General features: G+C 37.1%; 1 protein-coding gene and 1 long non-coding RNA gene across 2 annotated transcripts; both read right to left on the bottom strand.

The window, feature by feature from the left end:
* Nucleotides 1-1,199: 1,199 nt before the first annotated feature.
* On the bottom strand, nucleotides 1,200-13,827 carry LOC141658755 (uncharacterized). The gene is made up of 4 exons (XR_012549398.1): nucleotides 13,557-13,827; nucleotides 3,069-3,144; nucleotides 2,837-2,935; nucleotides 1,200-1,480 (listed from the first exon to the last, which is right to left on the bottom strand). It is a non-coding gene; the product is annotated as an uncharacterized LOC141658755 (long non-coding RNA).
* On the bottom strand, nucleotides 4,877-6,796 carry LOC141586290 (uncharacterized). Its single transcript, XM_074407465.1, has 5 exons — nucleotides 6,498-6,796; nucleotides 6,181-6,387; nucleotides 5,437-5,529; nucleotides 5,189-5,314; nucleotides 4,877-5,095 (listed from the first exon to the last, which is right to left on the bottom strand). Exons 1-5 carry the CDS (start codon nucleotides 6,792-6,794, stop codon nucleotides 4,877-4,879), a joined length of 942 nt encoding a protein of 313 aa, XP_074263566.1. The 5' UTR covers nucleotides 6,795-6,796.
* Nucleotides 13,828-19,786: the final 5,959 nt, after the last annotated feature.

Genomic DNA, 19,786 nt, shown 5'->3' with positions numbered 1-19,786 from the left:
GCGGGTTTCTGAGTCGATTTTGGGTCCGAAGACGGTTTTAACTCTAAATAGTGTTATTTTAATGCAAATGAAGTTAGAAAACTTTTGAAATCCTTTTTCATATTCGAGTAGTGCATTAAACCGCCTCATGTATAGCCAATCCACGCACGCATATAAAAAACACGTTATAGTCTGATCATCATCGGGTGGTTTTTGGGAGGTGCAGATACTGGGTATCTACACTCTCTACCATGTACAAAAGTGGATTCGATGGATAAAGGGATCAATGTGTTTTGAGTTTCATATGGGAGTTTGCTTTTGATGTTGTTGTTATTCCCCACTAATTTCTTGTGGCATTTGACATTTTTTGAGAACAATTTCTTTTTGCCATTTCTTTGATGTTTGGCATTTTGATACTTGAAAATTTTCAACTTTTGCATTTTCTTTTGAACATTTTCAAAGTCATCCTAATTAGTAACGAGGGTGCTTATGTTTGAAGTATAGGAGTTCTTGTTTTTGTACTCCTCTTTTCTTTGATGCAAATTGCAAACTTCTTGACTTTCATTTCAATGCTTGAACTCAAATTGATAGTTTTTGTGCCTATTCCCTTTTTTGTTGACAAAATGTGATAGATGTGGAATATGGTTGCATGGTTTCAAGGGTCACCTTGGAATAAACGGTAGCCAAGGAGTTATCACACCAAAAGGTACTCTTGACTAAGCCTTAATCCATGGATCAAACACTACTACAAAAAAGATCAAAGAGAACGGTCTCTAAGCGTTCTTAAAGGTATTTTGAACCGGCCTGTGGCCAGGCGTTCTCTTTTATCTAAGAGAACGGTTAATATATAGTCAACCCGGTCTCGTTGTTACAACATTTAGAACGGTTGTGCTTTAGAACCGTTCTCTTTGATATAACAAACAGAACGGTTGTGCTTTATAACCGATCTCGTTGATAAACTGCTCTCGTTGATAATTTTCCCGGGTTATTTGGCGCCTTTGTTTTAAATTTTCAACGAGAACGGTAAATGTTACAACCGTCCTGTTTGTTAATTTCAAATAGAACAGTTTTTACAACGAACCGTTCTCTTTGATCCTCGCATTTTTTTTAAAAAAATATTTTTGTTTTTACCGTAACCCCTACACGATTGAATCGTATAACTCAAAAGAATTAAACCTGCACTACAATTCAGAAATTCCAGCATGTTTTACGCAACAAAGTTCTTCAAATTTAATATTAATTCATAAGGAAAAATCCTTGAAAAATATACAAACAAGCTAGGATATAAATATCAAAATACGTAAAACATAGATAAAAATCCTTCAATCGTCATCACTTAGTCGCATCTAAGTACAAAAATAATGAAAACATCAAGAAACTCTAATAATCGTCTTCATTCACCATTACTTCTAGGCTTAAAATTGAGTGTGAATTCGGCCCAAATATTCCGCACCTCGTCAATTTGCTCAACCGTATATGTCTTTGGGGCGTTAAGCATGAACTACATAAATAAGACATCCAAGTAGTTAATACACTATATATGACGTGTAAAGTAAAACAAGTAGTAAGATAGAAATGAGAAAAAACAAAAGAAATGAAAATGAGTAAGAATTTATTATCATTTTAAGTCGAGTAAGAATTTGAGTTGAGCCAATTTTATAATAAGTAAGATTTAAGTTGAATTATTATTGAATTGGACATGAATAATTCGGATCAATCTTCATAAAAATATGGTGTTAGAACCGTGAATCCATTATGCAAAATAAGCATTGGGAAGGACATTATGATAAAATTAAAATATTTAAACGTGAAACAAACCAATTCAGATTACAAACAGTACAAATTAAGGTTAATCCTTTACTCTCTCTAAAAATTAATTAATGTTTAACAACTCCAACAGATTGATGTTAACTCCAAAGGGATTAGCATTAACTTCTATTGAAACAAAGAAGATAATTTAGCTAACATCATCGAGATGGACACAACACACAATGAATTCTACTCACTAATTTTGTTTAAAACAATTTAGCTACCGATTTTTGTTCCGCCATTATTTTTCGAAAAAAGTCGAGTTGTAAACGATTGAACTCGTTTAAGTGACAAGTTCTCTGTTCTCACTACTTAGTACTTGACTTGGGAATACAAGCAAATGCAATAGACACAAAAAAGATGGAGTGCAATATTTGGTTTTTGAGGTCAAAAATACTGAAATTCTGATGAAAGTTCCTGAAAAGGCGGGGCGTTGGATATGTAATGGCAGTCTAAAATCTGTATTTTTCTTGTACACAAGTTCTGTAAGTACGTAGTCTGGGAATATATGCTTCTCTCTAAATATTCGAAAACATGGTTCCGACTGTAGTCACTGGTGCATTCCTGGTGTTCCCGACACTTGGAATGAAATGCTAAACGTGATCGTTTAGTAGTGTATGCATGGTGAATGATCATGAATGATGGCCTAGAGTAAGTCAACTTTAGTGTTTTCTAATCCTCTAAATTCTAGATATAATAGCAGACTTTCAGTACTTGTGGACTTGTGTTCAGGACAATGGTTATTCTAGTTGGGTGTTAATCAATTAATCAATGAAAATGAGGAAGATTACAAGTTGGGTATTGTTGATTTGGGGTTTTCTTTCAGATCTTGCACATGGATTTTCATCAAATATATGTCATCAAAACATTATAATTTGATGGGAAATTAAATAACTCGCAAGTATGAAGAAGGCTCACAATCGCCAGGAACATTAGGAGCACCACTAGCAGCTTTAGGCGCAAGCTTGAGGTTGGGATTAACAATTTAACGGAGGTTGATGATAATGAGGGTTTGAACTGAAGAATGAAGAATAAAAAAAAAACTTACATTTGGGGTAATATTAATATATCTTCCTTTAATAAGCTCCAACATATATCGGCAAACATAATATCCGCATAACACACTCCCAAGAGGCTGCATAGGACACTGAAATAAAAATCCATAATGAGATAGGGGATCTGAGTCCATAGTAATATTTTTTTTTCGGTTTTCAGAATTCGAGAAAACAAAGTTAGAACAACAAGAATGATTGTTTCTATTTCACTATGGATATACGTACCTTAATTAATTTCCATGTAAGTGGTTTTGCGTCAAAGCCGGCTAGTGGATCGATGGAGTTTCTTTTCTCGAAGGCTCTATATTTCATTTAATTAAAATTAGTCATCGCTTCAAACATAATTCTAATCAGTAATCACTAATATCAAATATACATTATTCACCTAGTAACTATTTCCACGAAAAACTGAGGAGGCTCCATATTTCCTCGAAGGATCACACCAATACACGTTACTTTCTGATGGACTAATCGCAGCCAACATCCAGTGATCCCTTCAATTAAAAAATCGAATAATGAGAATATTTTCACGTAATTAGCAAGGAATAAATAAATAGAAGTTTGAAAAGGGGAAAGTCTATGTATACCTTTCGTGATAAGTCGCAAATATAAGTTTCGACCCCCGCCACACTCCGTACATGTCATAGCTCTTGCAATATAATCTGATCGATAATCTTCACTTACGGCTGCAAATTTAGACAATGGCTCGGGGAACAAGAATCCATATAAACTAGTAGACTTCATAGTATCACTAAGATCACTCAAATACCTACAACAATTTGAAGTACACTTATTCAAATAGTTCATAAAAATAAGTGAACTAAACAAAATTCAAAATAAGAATGGAACTTACTATTAATGTTACAAAATGTTAAAAGTTCTTTACCTCATAAAAATAGCAATGTGAGAGGCACCTATCTCAGCTTCATCACACCAATGAATAAGCTCCTCATAAGAAATCAAAGAAGTGTATTTATCAAGGTGTAATACATGGTCATCAATAGGAACGTTAATAAGTGCTCCGCTCGTCTTCAATATGCGAGCCTCAAGAACTAAAGATTTCATCACCGGGGGTTCTTAACTTTTGCTTAAACTCAAAGACTAACTTCTACACCCAGAAAAGTCGGGACCAAAGGTGGTGGAACCCTTTGAATCTTCTTCTTTTTCTTCTTCTTCATTACAATCTCCATCTTTATTAATTTTGGTCAAAATAGTTAACATTTATAATAACTTAGTACAAAAGAATTCTTTTAATTTTAAAAAATACAAAATTACCTCATGAGTAATATGAATATGATTCTGAGGCCATTGAACATACGAGTCCTTCGCATAAATCAATACTATCAATTCATCCCTAATAGGCACAGGCAGCTTAGCATTTTCAAATCCAGAATGTATTTTCTTAAGTTCGACTTTCTTATAACCATTAAGTAGTGCAATGCCGTGAACAGTTACTGATTCCTCCTTACTTTCCATGTACATGAAGCCTGATGCCACCATCTTATTCAAATTTCCGGGTAATGATAATTCACAGTCTCTCCAACCCTTGAAATTTTAGTAAAATCAAACTTCAAACTAAGTTAACACATATATAGTAATAAGTTAACACATATATAGTAATAAGTTATGTTCAAATCAAAGTGCGTGTTAAATAAAAAGATGTTACCTGCTGCTCACTAGATGGCTCTTCATGGGGCATCTTTTCAAGGGGTAGCTCTTGACGGGATTGCTCCTCACTCTCTTTACGGTGTGGCTCTTGATGGGATTGCTCCTCACTCTCTTTTATTGAAATACTATGAGAACCATCCATAGATGCACAAGCCTTCGATCCTTGAGTACTCATAGACATTCCTTTCATGAAACTTTCTAATACTTCTTGGCTTGGCTTCTCACCAGTTTGCCAAAAATGCACAAACATCGTTTGCATATTTGATACTTGTGCTTGCATAGTATTTATCTGCGTGCAATAAATAAAATCTCAAATCATGCTTAAAGTAAAATATTTTACAAACAATAAATATTTTGAGACCGTCTTATTCTATGTATACATAATAAATTACCGTCTCTTTGAGACGCTCTACTTCAGTCGTCGGCTTTTTGGAAGCCCTCCCAAAATACTCAGTTATGGATATGCCATCAGGAACTCCTCGCACACGGCCACCATGTTCAGGTCTGCCGATTGCCTTAGCAAGTATATCTTCTCGTCCTTCAGGTTTAAATGTACCTGCTGCCACCTCTTTTTCTACTGCTTTCTACACCCATTGATTATATTATATTATACAATTACATATTTGTGTCAAATCTTAGAAATAAATAATGATTATCGTAACAATTGAAGGACTTACAATTTTCAAAGCGACTTCCTTGTCATATTCTATCATATCTCCATTAGTAGGCGTGTGACCCCTTAGCCAAGTTAAGTGTCGGTCAACTTTCTCCAATACGTGTCCTTTGGAGGCAAAGTCTTTCTTCTACAAAAATAACATTGTGAAGAGTACAACAAAGTGTAAATAAATGGAAATTATAATTGTTTATAGCATTAGATTCCATCATACAATTATAAGATTATAAAGATATGTCTAGGTGTACTTACGACTATAACTTCAATCCCACGATATCCTGCTCGAGAGCCATAGAACCTTGTATTATTCATCGAAGCATTCCTCTTGTTGATTGCACTTATTTCCTTACATTTTACACAAATATATATAAAACATAAAATAGTTAGAGGACTAACTCTGCCTTATTAAGCTGTTTCAATTTCTTTTCAGTGAGGCGTCAGAATTTTTACAGAATAATACTTGGTAGTAGCAGTTAGTGTGCCAGTTAATTTAGCAGATTTCCTTGGCACTGAAAACTTAGTTCTGAATTTGAGCTCAGGTTGATATGCGAGCACTGAAAACAGCTCCATAATGAATGGGAGGCTGTAATCATTGAGAGATGGGTCTGAGCATAATTCTGAACACCTTGGTTTCAAACTTATAACTTATAACTCAGCAAGCCCCACATGCCCACACAGACCCACTGCAAAATTCAGGTTAGTATAATCCTCAATGTAAAGTTAATCATCATGTCACTGGCGACCCTTGGATTAGTTTTGAACCAGTGAGATAATTTCCTAACGACCTTACCAACTTGACCTGACAAAGTAGTTGTACTAGCTGACATAGAATTTTAAGTTCATACAATACTTATTACCTTCTCGAGGCTTCTTTCAGGACTAAATTCTTTCAGGTGTTATGTGGTCATACAATTCTTTCAGGACTAAGTTCTTTCAGGTGGACAAGTAAATTCATCAGGTGGGCTTTTAGTAAACATGATGGTAAGTGAATATTACCTTAAATTCCTCAGTAGTGTGAGACGCCAAAAACGCATTCCACTCCTCTGGTGTTATGTGGTCATACAATTCTGGTGGTGTCCTCCGTATTGCTCCCGTTTCGTCATATAACCACTTACGGACTAAGGTGCATTTCCACTTTCTCCATAATTTACCCGCCTTTATGAGACACCAATCATGACGGTCTTTGATGACGGTAAAAGCGCCCTACACAAACGACAAATTAAATAAAGTTTTGTACTATATTAATAATAAGTCTCTCTTAAGATTAAACATATGCTCTCATTTACATATGAAAGACAAATTTTTATACTCACTGTGATACTATCCAAAATTTCTTTCCTCAGGACATTATCCACATCGTCCCACGTTTCCACTATGCAACTAACATGCCTCCGGGCAGTAACGCCAATCCAGCTACTAAACTTTCCAGCAAAAGTTCCTGTAGGCAATCTGTGCACTTTATCCCACTCCAATTCAATAGGTTTCTTCTCCTTCAGAGCTTTTGTCACTAAGTCCAATACTGTTCGACCCCTCTCCTTACACCTTCTCTTCCTCTTCTTGCCTGAGACATCAGAGTTATTCTCAGTTCGTTTACGCCTTTGTCGGCCCATCGATCAACCTGCATTAACAAATTACAAATTCATCAAATTCTATAAACATATTAACATAAATAAGACGTGTTAATTTTGTTTTTTTTTTTGGTGAAAATGTAAGCTTTTATATCATTCAAACCAATACAACCATTACATTTAGTTCAAGTACATTTCAACTAGGTGAAATTTGTTTGGAGATAGGATACACACAGCTGAGGCAACACCCCTAGCTAGTGCACAAGTTCCTGCCACATCAATCTCTTGAGCAGGCTGACCATGTTCTTGTCCTAGCTCACTGCATCCAGAGAGCTTTACAGTCTCCTGTGGGGCTGTGGTGCTGGTCCAGGGACGTCATCTTGAGGGGACTAATGTTGATCAATCATTTCCCTTTTCCTTTCCCTCTCCCTTAATAATTGTTTCCTACCTCTGAGCACTTAAATCAGGTTCAAGAACCTCAGAATACAACTAGGTTAAAACTCGGGTTGGATTAATTTACCGCCTTGTAGTTCTATTCAGCTTGAATCTGGACTAGTGGTTTACACACAAAAAAAATAAAAAATCTTTCCAATAGAAGAATTTGGTTTCATCTGTAATATGGAGGTTATATCCTATTGTGAATTGTGAAAGGTTCCCAGTGGGTCAAACTGGATTGGCAAGGACCAGACTCTGTCTAACATTACCGTTTATTGTTATTTACAGTTAAAATTTTGCGTTGTTGGAGAGAGCTTTTTGCGTTTACAGGAGGGAGAATTCTGCTCACAGCTGTTTTGCATCAAAATTCATCTTGAGATGATACGCTACTATAGTAGCATATAATATTGAATACTCTATTGGCAAGGACCAGACTCTGTCTAACTACGAAGCAAGGCTAATAAAGACACTTACAGCCGTTGAAGATCCAAAGTTAGTCACAAAGAATAGGAAAAGGTCCCACAATTGACACTGCATAAACTTCCCTGCAAAATGATAAAAAGAAACGCAATCAAAAATGATGAGCCATTTTGCTTAGTTTATCATAACTCAGAACCGAATAATAGCTATCCCTAATGCCATTGAAAATGGAAAAGAAAGTCTACAAACAACTATGCAGTAGAAAATTACTTACAAGTCAGTGACAAAGCAGTATTTATAAAGCAGTTTTAACCATAATCTTAAATAATTATCTTAAACAAAAACTTACTCATGTGTCTTCACCACGAGGGCGTTTTCTCGAAGGGGTGTCGGTATTAATCCATATTCCTTCATTGTGATCATCACGTGTATATAAACTCGAAGTATTGACACTATCCGTATCATCTAAACTTGATACATTACGATCAAAACCCTCAAATACAACATCTTCATCAAAACTATCCACATCCCGCCTACTCCTTACGGATAAAACAACTGACCACTTTTTATCCAATGGATCGGTGACATAAAACACTTGTTTTGCTTGTGTGGCTAAAATGAAAGGATCTTCCTTATGTCCAGTTTTATCAAGATTCACCAAAGTGAATCCTAATTCATCCTTACGGACACCAGAATTACTTTGACACCATTTGCACCCAAATATAGGGATTTCAAAATCTGTGTAATCTAATACCCAAATCTCTTCAATAACTCCGTAATAATGCATCTTACCTAAAACTGGATTCTTATCTTTTGAACTAGAAAAGTGCATTGCTTCAGCTTCTACACAAACCCCACTATTTTGCATCGTACTCTTGTCATCTTGCTCACGAGTGTAAAAGGTGCACCCATTAATGGCATAACCACTATAAGAAGATGCATACGTATTTGGGCCGAAACAAAGTCTTCTTAATCTGGAAGAAATATAATCAGGATATTTTTGCAAATTTTCTATCACTCGACCCTTGAACCAAGCTCTAAACGTCTTGTTGTGCTCACTTGCGATCCACATCTCGGTTTTATTTCGATAAATATCCTTCAAGAAAACCATGTGTTCTTCAATATAAGGTTGTACCTCATCATCGTTATGAAGAACATATGTGTGTGTTGTATGCCACTTATCAAATGCCATATCTTGATGAACATGACCTCTCAGACCTTTGCCCATCATCCACGAACTATGCCGATTCTTAGGAATCCCAAGTAACTCAGAATTCGATAAGTGTGTATAACAATAAGAAAGCGCTTCATCGATGATGGCACGCTCAGCAATGCACCCTTCAGGACGATATCTATTAGACGTATAATCCTTATATACTTTCATCAATCTTTCAAAAGGATATTGATACCTTAAATAAACAGGTCATAGATACTTGATCTCTCTAACCAAGTGTACAGTCAAATGGACCATGATTGTGAAAAATGAAGGAGGAAAATACATTTCGAATTGACAAAGAGTAGTGACAATTAGATTTTGCAAAGCCTCTAACTCTCCAGGATCAATAACTTTGTTACATATGGCATTAAAGAAAAAACAGAACCTGGTTATGGCATATCGAACCTTTTTAGGTAAAATGGAACGTATGGCTACAGCTAGTAATTGTTGCATCAAAGTATGACAGTCGTGAGACTTTAGACCACTAAGCTTGAGATCCCACATTGATACTAGACTACTAATATTGGAAGAATATCCCTCTGGCACTTTAACACCATGCAAACACTCACAAAACTCTATTTTCTCCTTTCTTGAGAGTGTATGGGCGCGGGAGGCAAATATGTCCGATCCCTTCTCTTGCGGAGCCAACTCGGGTCGAATTTTCATATCCATCATATCCTTCCTAGCTGCCGTGTTGTCTTTTGACTTATTTGGGACATTCAAAAGAGTGTTGATAATATTGTCACAAACATTCTTTTCAATATGCATAACATCCAAACAATGACTTATGGAGAGTTCCCGCCAATATGGGAGTCGCTCAAAAAGAGGCGCCATCTTCTTGTATCCACGAGATACTAATTTAGAACCCTTCTTCCCATATGTAATTTTAATATCTTTCACCCTTTGATATACATCATGACCGCTTAATAACTTAGGACATGGACGATTATCAGGTTTTCCATTGAAAGCTTTTTGTAGCTTGCGATATGAATGATCTTCTTCTAAAAATCGACGGTATCCTAAGAAAGCTTGCTTTCGAGAAAACCTCAAATAAGAAGAATCAACATCTTCTCCACACAAGGGGCACGCCTCTTTCCCATGCACAAAGTGTGTCCACAAAGATTACCATATGCGGGAAATCAGATATAGTGCATAATAACATTGCTTTCAAATTGAAAACACTATTTTGGTAGGCATCAAAGACTTCTATCCCTTCATCCCATAATGTTCTCAAATCATCAAGAAGGGGTGCCAAGTAAACATCTATGTCATTACCCGGTTCTTTAGGGCCAGAAATCAATAAAGACAACATCAAATACTTCCGTTTCATGCACACATATGGAGGTAAATTGTAAATAGCTAAAAGTACAGGCCAAGTGCTATGTTGACTACTTAAATTCCCATAAGGATTCATCCCGTCAGTAGAGAGTGCAAGTCGAAGATTTCTGGGTTCTTTTCCGAATTCGGGATACTTAACATCTATATGTTTCCACTCTAAACCATCAGACGGGTGTCTCAATTTGCCATCATTAGCCTTTGCAGTTTTATGCCATGTTAACAACTTTGCATCTTCTTTATTTGCAAAGAGTCGTCGCAACCTAGGTATTATTGGAAAATACCACAAAACTTTTGCTGGGATCCCCTCTTTCTTTTTATATCGCCATTCATTACAAACTGGACAATGAGTCAAACTCTCATATTCCTTGCGATATAATATACAATCATTTGGACATGCATGAATCTTCACATATTTCATACCAATTCCTCTAAGTATCTTCTTTGCCGCATATGTACGATTAGGAAGAACATTATCTTCTGGAAGCATGTCTTTCAATAATTCGAGGAGGTGGGTAAAACTTTTATCACTCCACCCATTGGTTGCTTTCAAATTATATAGCTTCACAACGGCTGACAATTTTGTATAATTCTTACAACTCTTATACAAAGGCATTTCTGAGTCTTTTAACTTCTCTAATACAATGCTTGTAATGTCATCTAAATTAGTAACATCGAGATCTTCATCGTCACCTAGAATGTCATCTTTATCATCGGGATATTGGTCAGAGTTATCTTCTTCTACATTGTCTTTACTTAACCGATCCTCTAATATTGTTTCTAACTCATCATCAAACTCGTCAGCGGACACAGAATTCATATCACAAGAATTCATATCCCAATCCGAATCTTCCAGTGAGTCGATACCTTTTTTCATAGGAAGAGTTTTCCACTCAATCTCAATCTCTCCCAACTGAACATCAATATTTTCCTCCATTCTTTGCACCACTCTAGACTCCCCATGAAACCTCCAAAGTTTATACCTTGGATTAAAATTATTCTTTTCTAAATGGATTTTAACTTCCGAGAAACTCATATATTTAATATTCAGGCACATATCACAAGGGCATGGCATATGAGACGCGTCTTTCACATTATTTCTAACGAATTCATAAAACTCAGCTAAACCGGCATCATATTTAGGATCACCTCTTTTCCCATCTATCATCCACGTACGATCCATATTGATCTATATAATGGAAAAAATCAACAAATATTACAAGGACAAAAATAAGCAACAAGAATGTTTTGTACCGGAAACAAAATAAATAAATCCATGTACACCAACTCAATAAAAAAATCAAAATCCCATGATTCAAAGGACATATTAAAACGACACTCCTATAACAAATTTGCAGCCATGTAAAACTTTGAGTTAACCAAATTTGAGTCATGTAAAAATTTTCTTTCGGACTGAATTCATCAAAGATGATTCACCAGTCAAGCAGAAATCACCCAAGCAAGCACAAGATTCAATCAGTTAAACAAGTTACATAAGTCACTGTTTTCATTAAGGTTTCAAAAATATCAAGAACTTGAAATTGATGGAAATAAAAAACAACTCGAAAATGACAGAAAAGGCTGCAGGCTTAGTCTGCTAGTCAGCTATGATAAAACCTAAAGCGACCAAAGTGTCAAATTGACAGCTATAATAGAACACAATTAATTAGAATTTTACTTGATAATCCTATATATTATATTTTATTAGAATGGTTTACACCATATTAATTTCCATGATTAATGTAGTTGATAATTGATATGGCAATATGAAAGCTCGGCTTTCCAAGAATTGGCCTTAGAAAGGATATGTTCAGATCATTCCATGTATAAAGCAACTACTTTGCAGAATTCTAGTAATGAAGACCATCACTTACAACATACTACGTATATCATACTCTTCAATCTTAATGTTGTGGTAGACCAAAAATAATGGAACGGAGACTGTGCTAAGATAGAAATGAATGACAAACTTTCCAGATAAGCCTTCCGTCACATAAAAAGAACTTTCACACAAATACTGAAATACAACATTATACGTGTCAATTTAAATACCTTTTGCACAAGCTAAAGTGGATGTACCATTGTACGTACCAATAGTGTAGAGAGAAAATATTATAGAACCATACTGAGGTGGTATATAGCTCCTATACCGTCAATACAACATTATACGTCTCACTCATTTGTTTACTTTTTCTATTCTTTACGAGAGGTATTTAATCAAAAGTAAACAAATAATTGGGACGGACAGAATACCACATTAATTGCTCATATACCAAGGAGTACAATCAGCAAACATTCAGAACCAATCACATAACTCGAGAATTGTATACACTAAATTACAACATAACAAACAATTGAATCCAACTCTAACATACTAATTAAAGATAACAACCTATAAACCCCATTATTGACATTAGGATAAATAACCCGATTCCACTCCTCAATCCTCGCCTTCAAAGACGGTGGCTCGAGATCCAACCCCGGATTCCGAGCCAAATCATTCAACCCACTATTCAACAATTGAATAATATCATAACTCTCATTACACACAACCTCTTTTTCTCAACATCCCACAACCATTGAAGTCAAGAAGATTATGATCAACCATCCATGATCATAACAATCTGATTCCCCTTTGACGACAAAGACTCAATGCATTCAACAGCACCACCAATCAGGCAATGTCACAATCAATATGCAGCCCAACAAAAAGTATGGAAAACTAAGGTTACACTAAAAAACTTCATTTTTTGGAGAAGCAAGCCATAACCCTAAGGTGTCATCAATAAGAACAACCAAGAACTATCATCAAGCATGAAATAACAAGGGAAACCAAAAAAATAGATAATTTGACAGTCATGAGTATGACAGATAACAAGCAACATTGTGATTAGCAGCACAAGAACCCAGAAGACCAGAAGAAGTTTATCTAAAAACCAAAGTCCCAATTCTAGTGAATGTTACCTACGATTAGCATTACAGATAACCAAGGTTTGCGATGCACAGTTGACCTCCCATCATACCCACCTTTCCTAAGCAGATAAACCTCTTTCAAAGTCCTACGCCCTTTGTCTCTTTGTCCCAACCACCGAACCTTCATCTTCCCTATATACTCGTAACCATCATCTCCCCCAAACCCAATACCCAAGCACAAATCCAGTAAACCCTTTCTCACCATCAACCTAACCGTATCCCTACCCCAAACCGTGAATTAAGTGAACCATTAAATTGTTATCGCTACCCTAACATCACCAAATATTAACCCTAACATGACCACAAATTGAATTCATTATACATGACCACAAATTGAATTCATTAAAGTAGCAATTTAATGAATTAAGTGAAAAATATCATGACTACTTAAACTAATAATAAAAAGTAGTGAAAAGTGGTCTTACCAGCACCAAGAACGATCAACAACGAGAAAGCGAGCGACGAGGGACAACTACGTGGTGGCCGGAGTACGAGCGAGACGGACAACAGTGGCGAGACCGTGCTAGATAGGGAAAACACGATGATGGTCAGTGTTTGAAAGAAGCAATGGAACTGTTTATTTGAGAAAGCAATGGTGTTTGAAAGAAGTAAGGAACAGTTTTGGAATTTGGAACGGGATTAACAATAAGAACGGTGATTAGGTTCCACCGTCCTCTTTGTTTTTACAATTAGAACGGTTGTAGCTAGTAACCGGTCTCTAAAATCTTTTAAGACAGTTGGTCAACTTTAACCGGTCTCTTTGTTAATTTAAGAGAACGGTTAAAAAAGCAACCGTTCTCTTTTGGAGTCATATATGCGCGCCATATCTAAAAATAACTAACACACCGGTTCCGCTATCAACCGTTCTCTAAGGGGCGTTCTCGTAGCCTTAAATTGTAGTAGTGAAAGGATACTAGCATGACACATCCTAGGGTGTTTTAGAAGCATTCTAATGAGCAAAGTTTTAAGAATAAAAATTATCTATAAGGGCCTTATATACACTTGTCAAGCTTCCCAAATAGATGTTTTCACAAATTTTTTTCTAAAATGCAACTACAAGCCATGATGCAACTATCATTTATACAACGTAATGCAAATGCTTCTATCAACTAGTATGCCATATAAGCTAAATGCAACTCCTAGAATCACATTGGTGTATAACGCATCAATCAAAATAAAGCCACATAGTCAATAACATAGAGAGGAAAAAGGAGATTGGAAAGATCATACCATGCGGTCTTCATAATCCTCATGCCTCGGATGTGGCGTAGTCAATCAATGTGATAGAAGGATAAACAAACAAACAAACAAGTATATACAAAATATACAATTCTACACTATAAAGGAACGAAAATGTTTTTGGTTTTTCAATTTTTCAAATTTTTATGGTTTTTGTTTTTGTAAAAATAAAGGAACATGTTTTTGTTTTTTTAAAAATTTTTCAATTTTTATAATTTTTGATTTAAAAGTCAAGTTAGAATTTCCCATTCCCACACTAGTATGGACATTGTCCTCAATAGCCAATACGATAAGAAATTATGCAAGTTAAATGAGAATGCATGATTTCTACACTATTATGCAAACTATATGACATATATATAAGTGATGCATTCTAACCTACACTATATGATGCATGAATTTATTGGTTGGAGAGCTAATTTAGATTAACTCCCAATGCTTGTGTTTGAACTTCCCCAAACCAAGTAAGACACTATTTCTAGTGTAAAAATGGGGGAGTTCATGCACAAGTATGCAATGCATGAAACTAATTGTCATTTTGGATTTTCAAAAGTGGGACCAATATGAGACACCTCAAAAGTGGGAACAATATGAACAATATGAGACACCTCAATTGTCGTTTTGGATTAACTCCCATTGACTCGGAGGCTTCACCACTTTCATCATCACTTGAGATTTGTTCTTCTTCCTCTTCTTCTTCTTGGCAAGACTCACTACCTTCCCCGTTCTCAACAACAACAATCTCCTTCCCCCTAGCAACTCTATTATCCATGGTGGCATCTCTAGAAGCATTTGGGAAGAATACCTCCCTATCCGCCCAACTAGGCAAAAGACATGATGGATCAAGTAGTCCTTGTCTAACTAAGTGTAGGAGGGGCGGATATTGAGCACCGTAAGCATTGACCCGATGTTCATGATCTTCCTTATGCATATGTTGCATTAGTTGGGTTAAGTAGTCGTTGCCTACCAGGACATTTGAGCCACTTGGTTGGAATTCTTGGTAGGTAAATGGATATGGTGGAGTCATAATGGAGGAGGAGGAGGAGGAGGGCTTGGCATTTGATTCCCTATGTTGCTTCATAATCACTTCGGCTTCATCGGAGACGGGCAGAAGGAAGTTTGGACTACGAACGACGATTCGGCTATTTTGTTAGGCAAGATGAAGGACCTAGCTTCCTTGATGAGCCACTCAAACTTGTTGTCAAGATTATCATTCTTGACCCAATGGTACTTGTTGATCATAGTAGCCAAATCAATGAGGTTGGTCCCTTTAACCGCTTTGTATGTTTTATCCATGTTGAAATCTCGGTTAAAATGCTTGGCTAACCTTGTCACTAAGCCTCCATTCACAATAAAAGCCGCTCCATCTTTTCCATGGTCAATTTCAAGCCACCGATCAAGTAAGAGTTGAAGGATGTTGTATTCTTTGATGAACTTGCCATTGACATTCATAGTAGACTCAAGGTAAACAAAGTCAAGCTCGGTAAAGTGGTTGGTGCCTTTTCTTGCAATCAAAGTGTTGCCCACAAACTTGTGCCATACCCTTATACCCGGATGGTGGATATATAGAACATGGCACTTCCGGAAAGACTCAAATTTTCGCCCGGTAATCGCTTCCCAAAGGGGTGCGGCATCATATTGTGAAGGATTTTTCTCATAAAGATAATGTTCTCCAAGACCAAACACTTTGCCAAACTCACTCAAAGACATTCGTCTATCCTTGTTCTCAAGGCGGAATTCAACATTTTTCCGAGTATCTACCTTAGTCACCTTCAAGAAGCTTACAAACTCCATGGTCAATGAAGGGTAGGTTAATTCCTCCATCTCAAAGAGGGTTAGCAATTTCATAGAATCGAAAAATTTTCTAGTTCTTTCAAGCACACCTAACTTTTCTAAGGCATCATGGCATATGAATTTGGTAAGCGAAATAGTCTTCCTAGTAAGGGATACAAATGCTTTCGTATGAGAATCGTTTATGAAAGTTATCTCCGAATAATCTTGCAATTGTTCTATGACCGGAGTAGGTGTAGCTTCCTCCATAGGAGTAGCAATTTCTTAAATCTCCACCCTTGGTTGATGCACTACCATAGCATTTGAGGCTAGAAGAGCTTGTTGCCTTTTGGATAGATTTGAGGTTTCTGGTGCCTTGTTTCCACCTTTTGTTCTTGCCATGTTGTTCTCCTTGTCAAAATTGTATCAACAAACCAATATTGTGCTTGAATGCTCCTTGTTTCCTCAAGCTTCAATCAATTCCCAATCGATTTTAGGATTTTCGAAATTGTGCTCAAACCCTAGAAAATCGATTCAATTTGTGAGGATTTTGATGTTTGGATGGTCTTTTGTTGATAAAGGAGTATTTTAATCTTGATTTGAGGAAGTTTTGCTTTGATTTTGGTGAATTTGGTTGAGGAATTTTTGTTTTGTTGATGAGGGGATTGAGGGTTTTGAGGGAGAAAGGGTGTGTGTTTGTATTTGTAAAAGATATAAGTGAGTTGGGGGAAAGAAGGGGGATCCCATGTTTTTGGTTAAGTAGCAGCAGGGAACGAGCGGCTTGGACTGGGGACGCTCGGATCCTCAGTCAGTGTGCTCTGGAATTTCTAACCCGTGCTGGGAAGCACAGATCTTTGCCAAGACGAGCAGATTATGCTGCGGACGCTCGTCTTCACCCGAGGACGCTCGGATTTACAAACAGCGTGGAATGATAACTTTGACAATAGCCAGGACGCGGAGATTGTTCTCAAGACGAGCGACTTATGGTCTGGGACGCTCGTCCTGAATGTAATCCGTGCAGATTTTGTAACAGACCCCTTTTCCTTAATTCCAGCACTCCCAAGCCATGCTTCCTAGAGCCAGGACGCTCGGATCATAGCCAGCTCAAGCGGATTCCCTCCTGGGACGCTCGGGTTCTCCTATGCACCCACGAGTTCAGTTCCACCCGTGGGGGTCTTTATTTCCCGTATCATTCTTTCTTCATTTCCTTTGTCCATTGTTACGGGTGCACTTCGAAGGCTTGGGTAGCCTAGGCAATTGCTATCCCCACACTAGATCAAACACTACATATCAAAACACATTAAAATACCTACCTCACTTTCTCTCATAATAAAAATCTTGATCAAAGTATGAAATTGGAAATCCAAAAGTGACAAAAATACAATAAATGAAATAAAATGCTAGTTAAAGGGTTAGAATATTTACAAATGGTGGTTTAGGATGAACTCCACCAAACTCTCATTTTTTAATGAGCCGTCAAGGGGGCATAGCCAAGGTGTTGTTGATGTTGCTCAACACCCTGTAGAAGTAATCGAAGGCTTGTTCATTTTCATTGTAAAGATCTTGCAAAGATTTTTCCACATTGTGTTCTTCATGGTGGTGACCCATGTCAAAGTGATGACAAGGATCAACAAAGCCTTGGTCTAAGTTCATAGCATTGCCGATGTAGGGATTGACTAATCCTTCAAATTTGTCATCCCATAGACCACAAACTTGATCAACTTGCTCCCCAATGGTATCATGAGTTGACAAGAGCAACTCCTCTTTCTTGTTGTCATGGCCAATGAGGCCTTCTTCCTTTCTTGTCATGATTGGTGGTGAGCTATTCAAGCTCTCATTGTTGTTGAAATTTCCTTGCTCTCCGGATAGAGCATCTTGAAGATTATCCACTTTATTCTTCTATATGGGTGGTGATTCTTTACCCATAGCTTGATCTTTGCATTGAGATGCCAACTTCTTCCTATCACCTTCTTGGCTATAATGGTCGATCATGAAACATGGCTCATGTAGTCGGGGAGCTCTCATTGTTTTGTCAAGGTTGAAAGTGATTGTCTCATCCCCCACTTCAAGTGTGAGCTCTCCATGTTTCACATCAATTACCACTCCCGCGGTGTGCAAGAAATGTCTTCCCAAAATGATAAGAATGTTGGAATCCTCCTCCATGTCTACAATAACAAAGTCTACCGGAATGAAGAATTTGCCAATTCTCATGGGTACATCTTCCCATACTCCTAAAGGTGTCTTTGTTGATCGATCCGCCATTTGAAGTGTAATGTTGGTGCACTTGAGTTCTCCCATTCCTAGCCTCTTGCATACCGAGTATGGCATGACACTTACACTTGCCTCAAGGTCACATAGTGCTTTGTTGATTGTAGTGTCGTCAATGGTGCATGGAATAGAGAAACTTCCTGGATCTTTGAGTTTTGGAGGGAAACTTCCTTGTAGAATAACACTACTTACTTTGGTAAATGCAATAGTCTCTAGCTTCCGGATGGATTTCTTCTTGGTAAGAATGTCTTTCATGTATTTTGCATAGGCCGGAACATGATTGATCAATTCCGTGAATGGGATTGAGACTTCTAAGTTCTTCACAACCTCCATGAAATTTCCAAGTTGTTCATCAAACTTAGGCTTAGCTTGACGACTTGGGAATGGAAGTCTAATCACAATAGGCTCTTTCTCCTTAGCTTTTTCTTCATTCTTCTTCTTTGAAACTTCTTAGTTGGTGGGTTCCTTTTCTTCCTTAGAGTTCTCCACAACTCTTTGCTTGTCACTAGTATCCACAACATCTCCATCAATTGGCTTCTTTGGCCCTTCATACCTTTTACCACTCCTAAAATGGATGGCATTCACCGTCTCATGTCTTGGAGGATTACTTTGAGGTGGTAATTGCCCCTTTTGTCTTTGAGAGCTAGAAGATGCTAATTGAGTCATTTGAGTTTCTAGCATCTTGGTGTGGGCTAGTATATTGTTGATGGTGATGTCTTTGGCTTGGCTATCTTTTTGCATTTGGATGAAAAATTCTTGTTGGTTCTTTTGCATTTGGAGGACCGCTTTTTGAACATCAAAGCTTTGGTCATTGGTTTGATTGTATGAAGGTTGATTTTAATAACCTTGGCTTTGGTTGTAAAAGGGTATTTGAGCTTGATTTCTCATTGGAGGTGGGATGTATGTTGGTTGAGGGTTTTGAACATTTTGGTTCTTGTATGAAAGATTTGGATGGAATTTGGTATTCTCATTGTAATAGTTGGAATAAGGGGTGCCACTTTTGTATGCTTGGAAAGCATTCACTTGTTCCCCTACATTCACTTTAGTCATGTCCCAAAGTTCCACAACTCTCACATACTCCACTTGGAATTGAGGATGATGCCACCATAGCATTAACATGTTGTTTGGCTGATTTGGAAGCTTCATCAAGCTTAGCCATGACCTTCTCAAACTTCAAATTGATGGTGTCAATATGAGCACTTAGTTGAGCACCCAATTGAGTGATGGAATCTACCTCATGCTTTCCTCCTCTAGTGGCATTTCGAGGCCTACTATATTGAGAATTATGCAGCACCATCTCTTCGATTTTGGCCCATGTTTGATTGTCATCAACTTCGGTAAACATTCCATTGGATCCCATATTGAGAATGTTGCGGGT

This window comes from Silene latifolia, chromosome 6, assembly GCF_048544455.1.
Source record: "Silene latifolia isolate original U9 population chromosome 6, ASM4854445v1, whole genome shotgun sequence".
Classification (NCBI taxonomy): Eukaryota; Viridiplantae; Streptophyta; class Magnoliopsida; order Caryophyllales; family Caryophyllaceae; genus Silene; species Silene latifolia.
The sequence above is the reverse complement of the archived record's forward strand: the minus strand, read 5'-3'. Positions and strand labels throughout refer to the sequence as shown.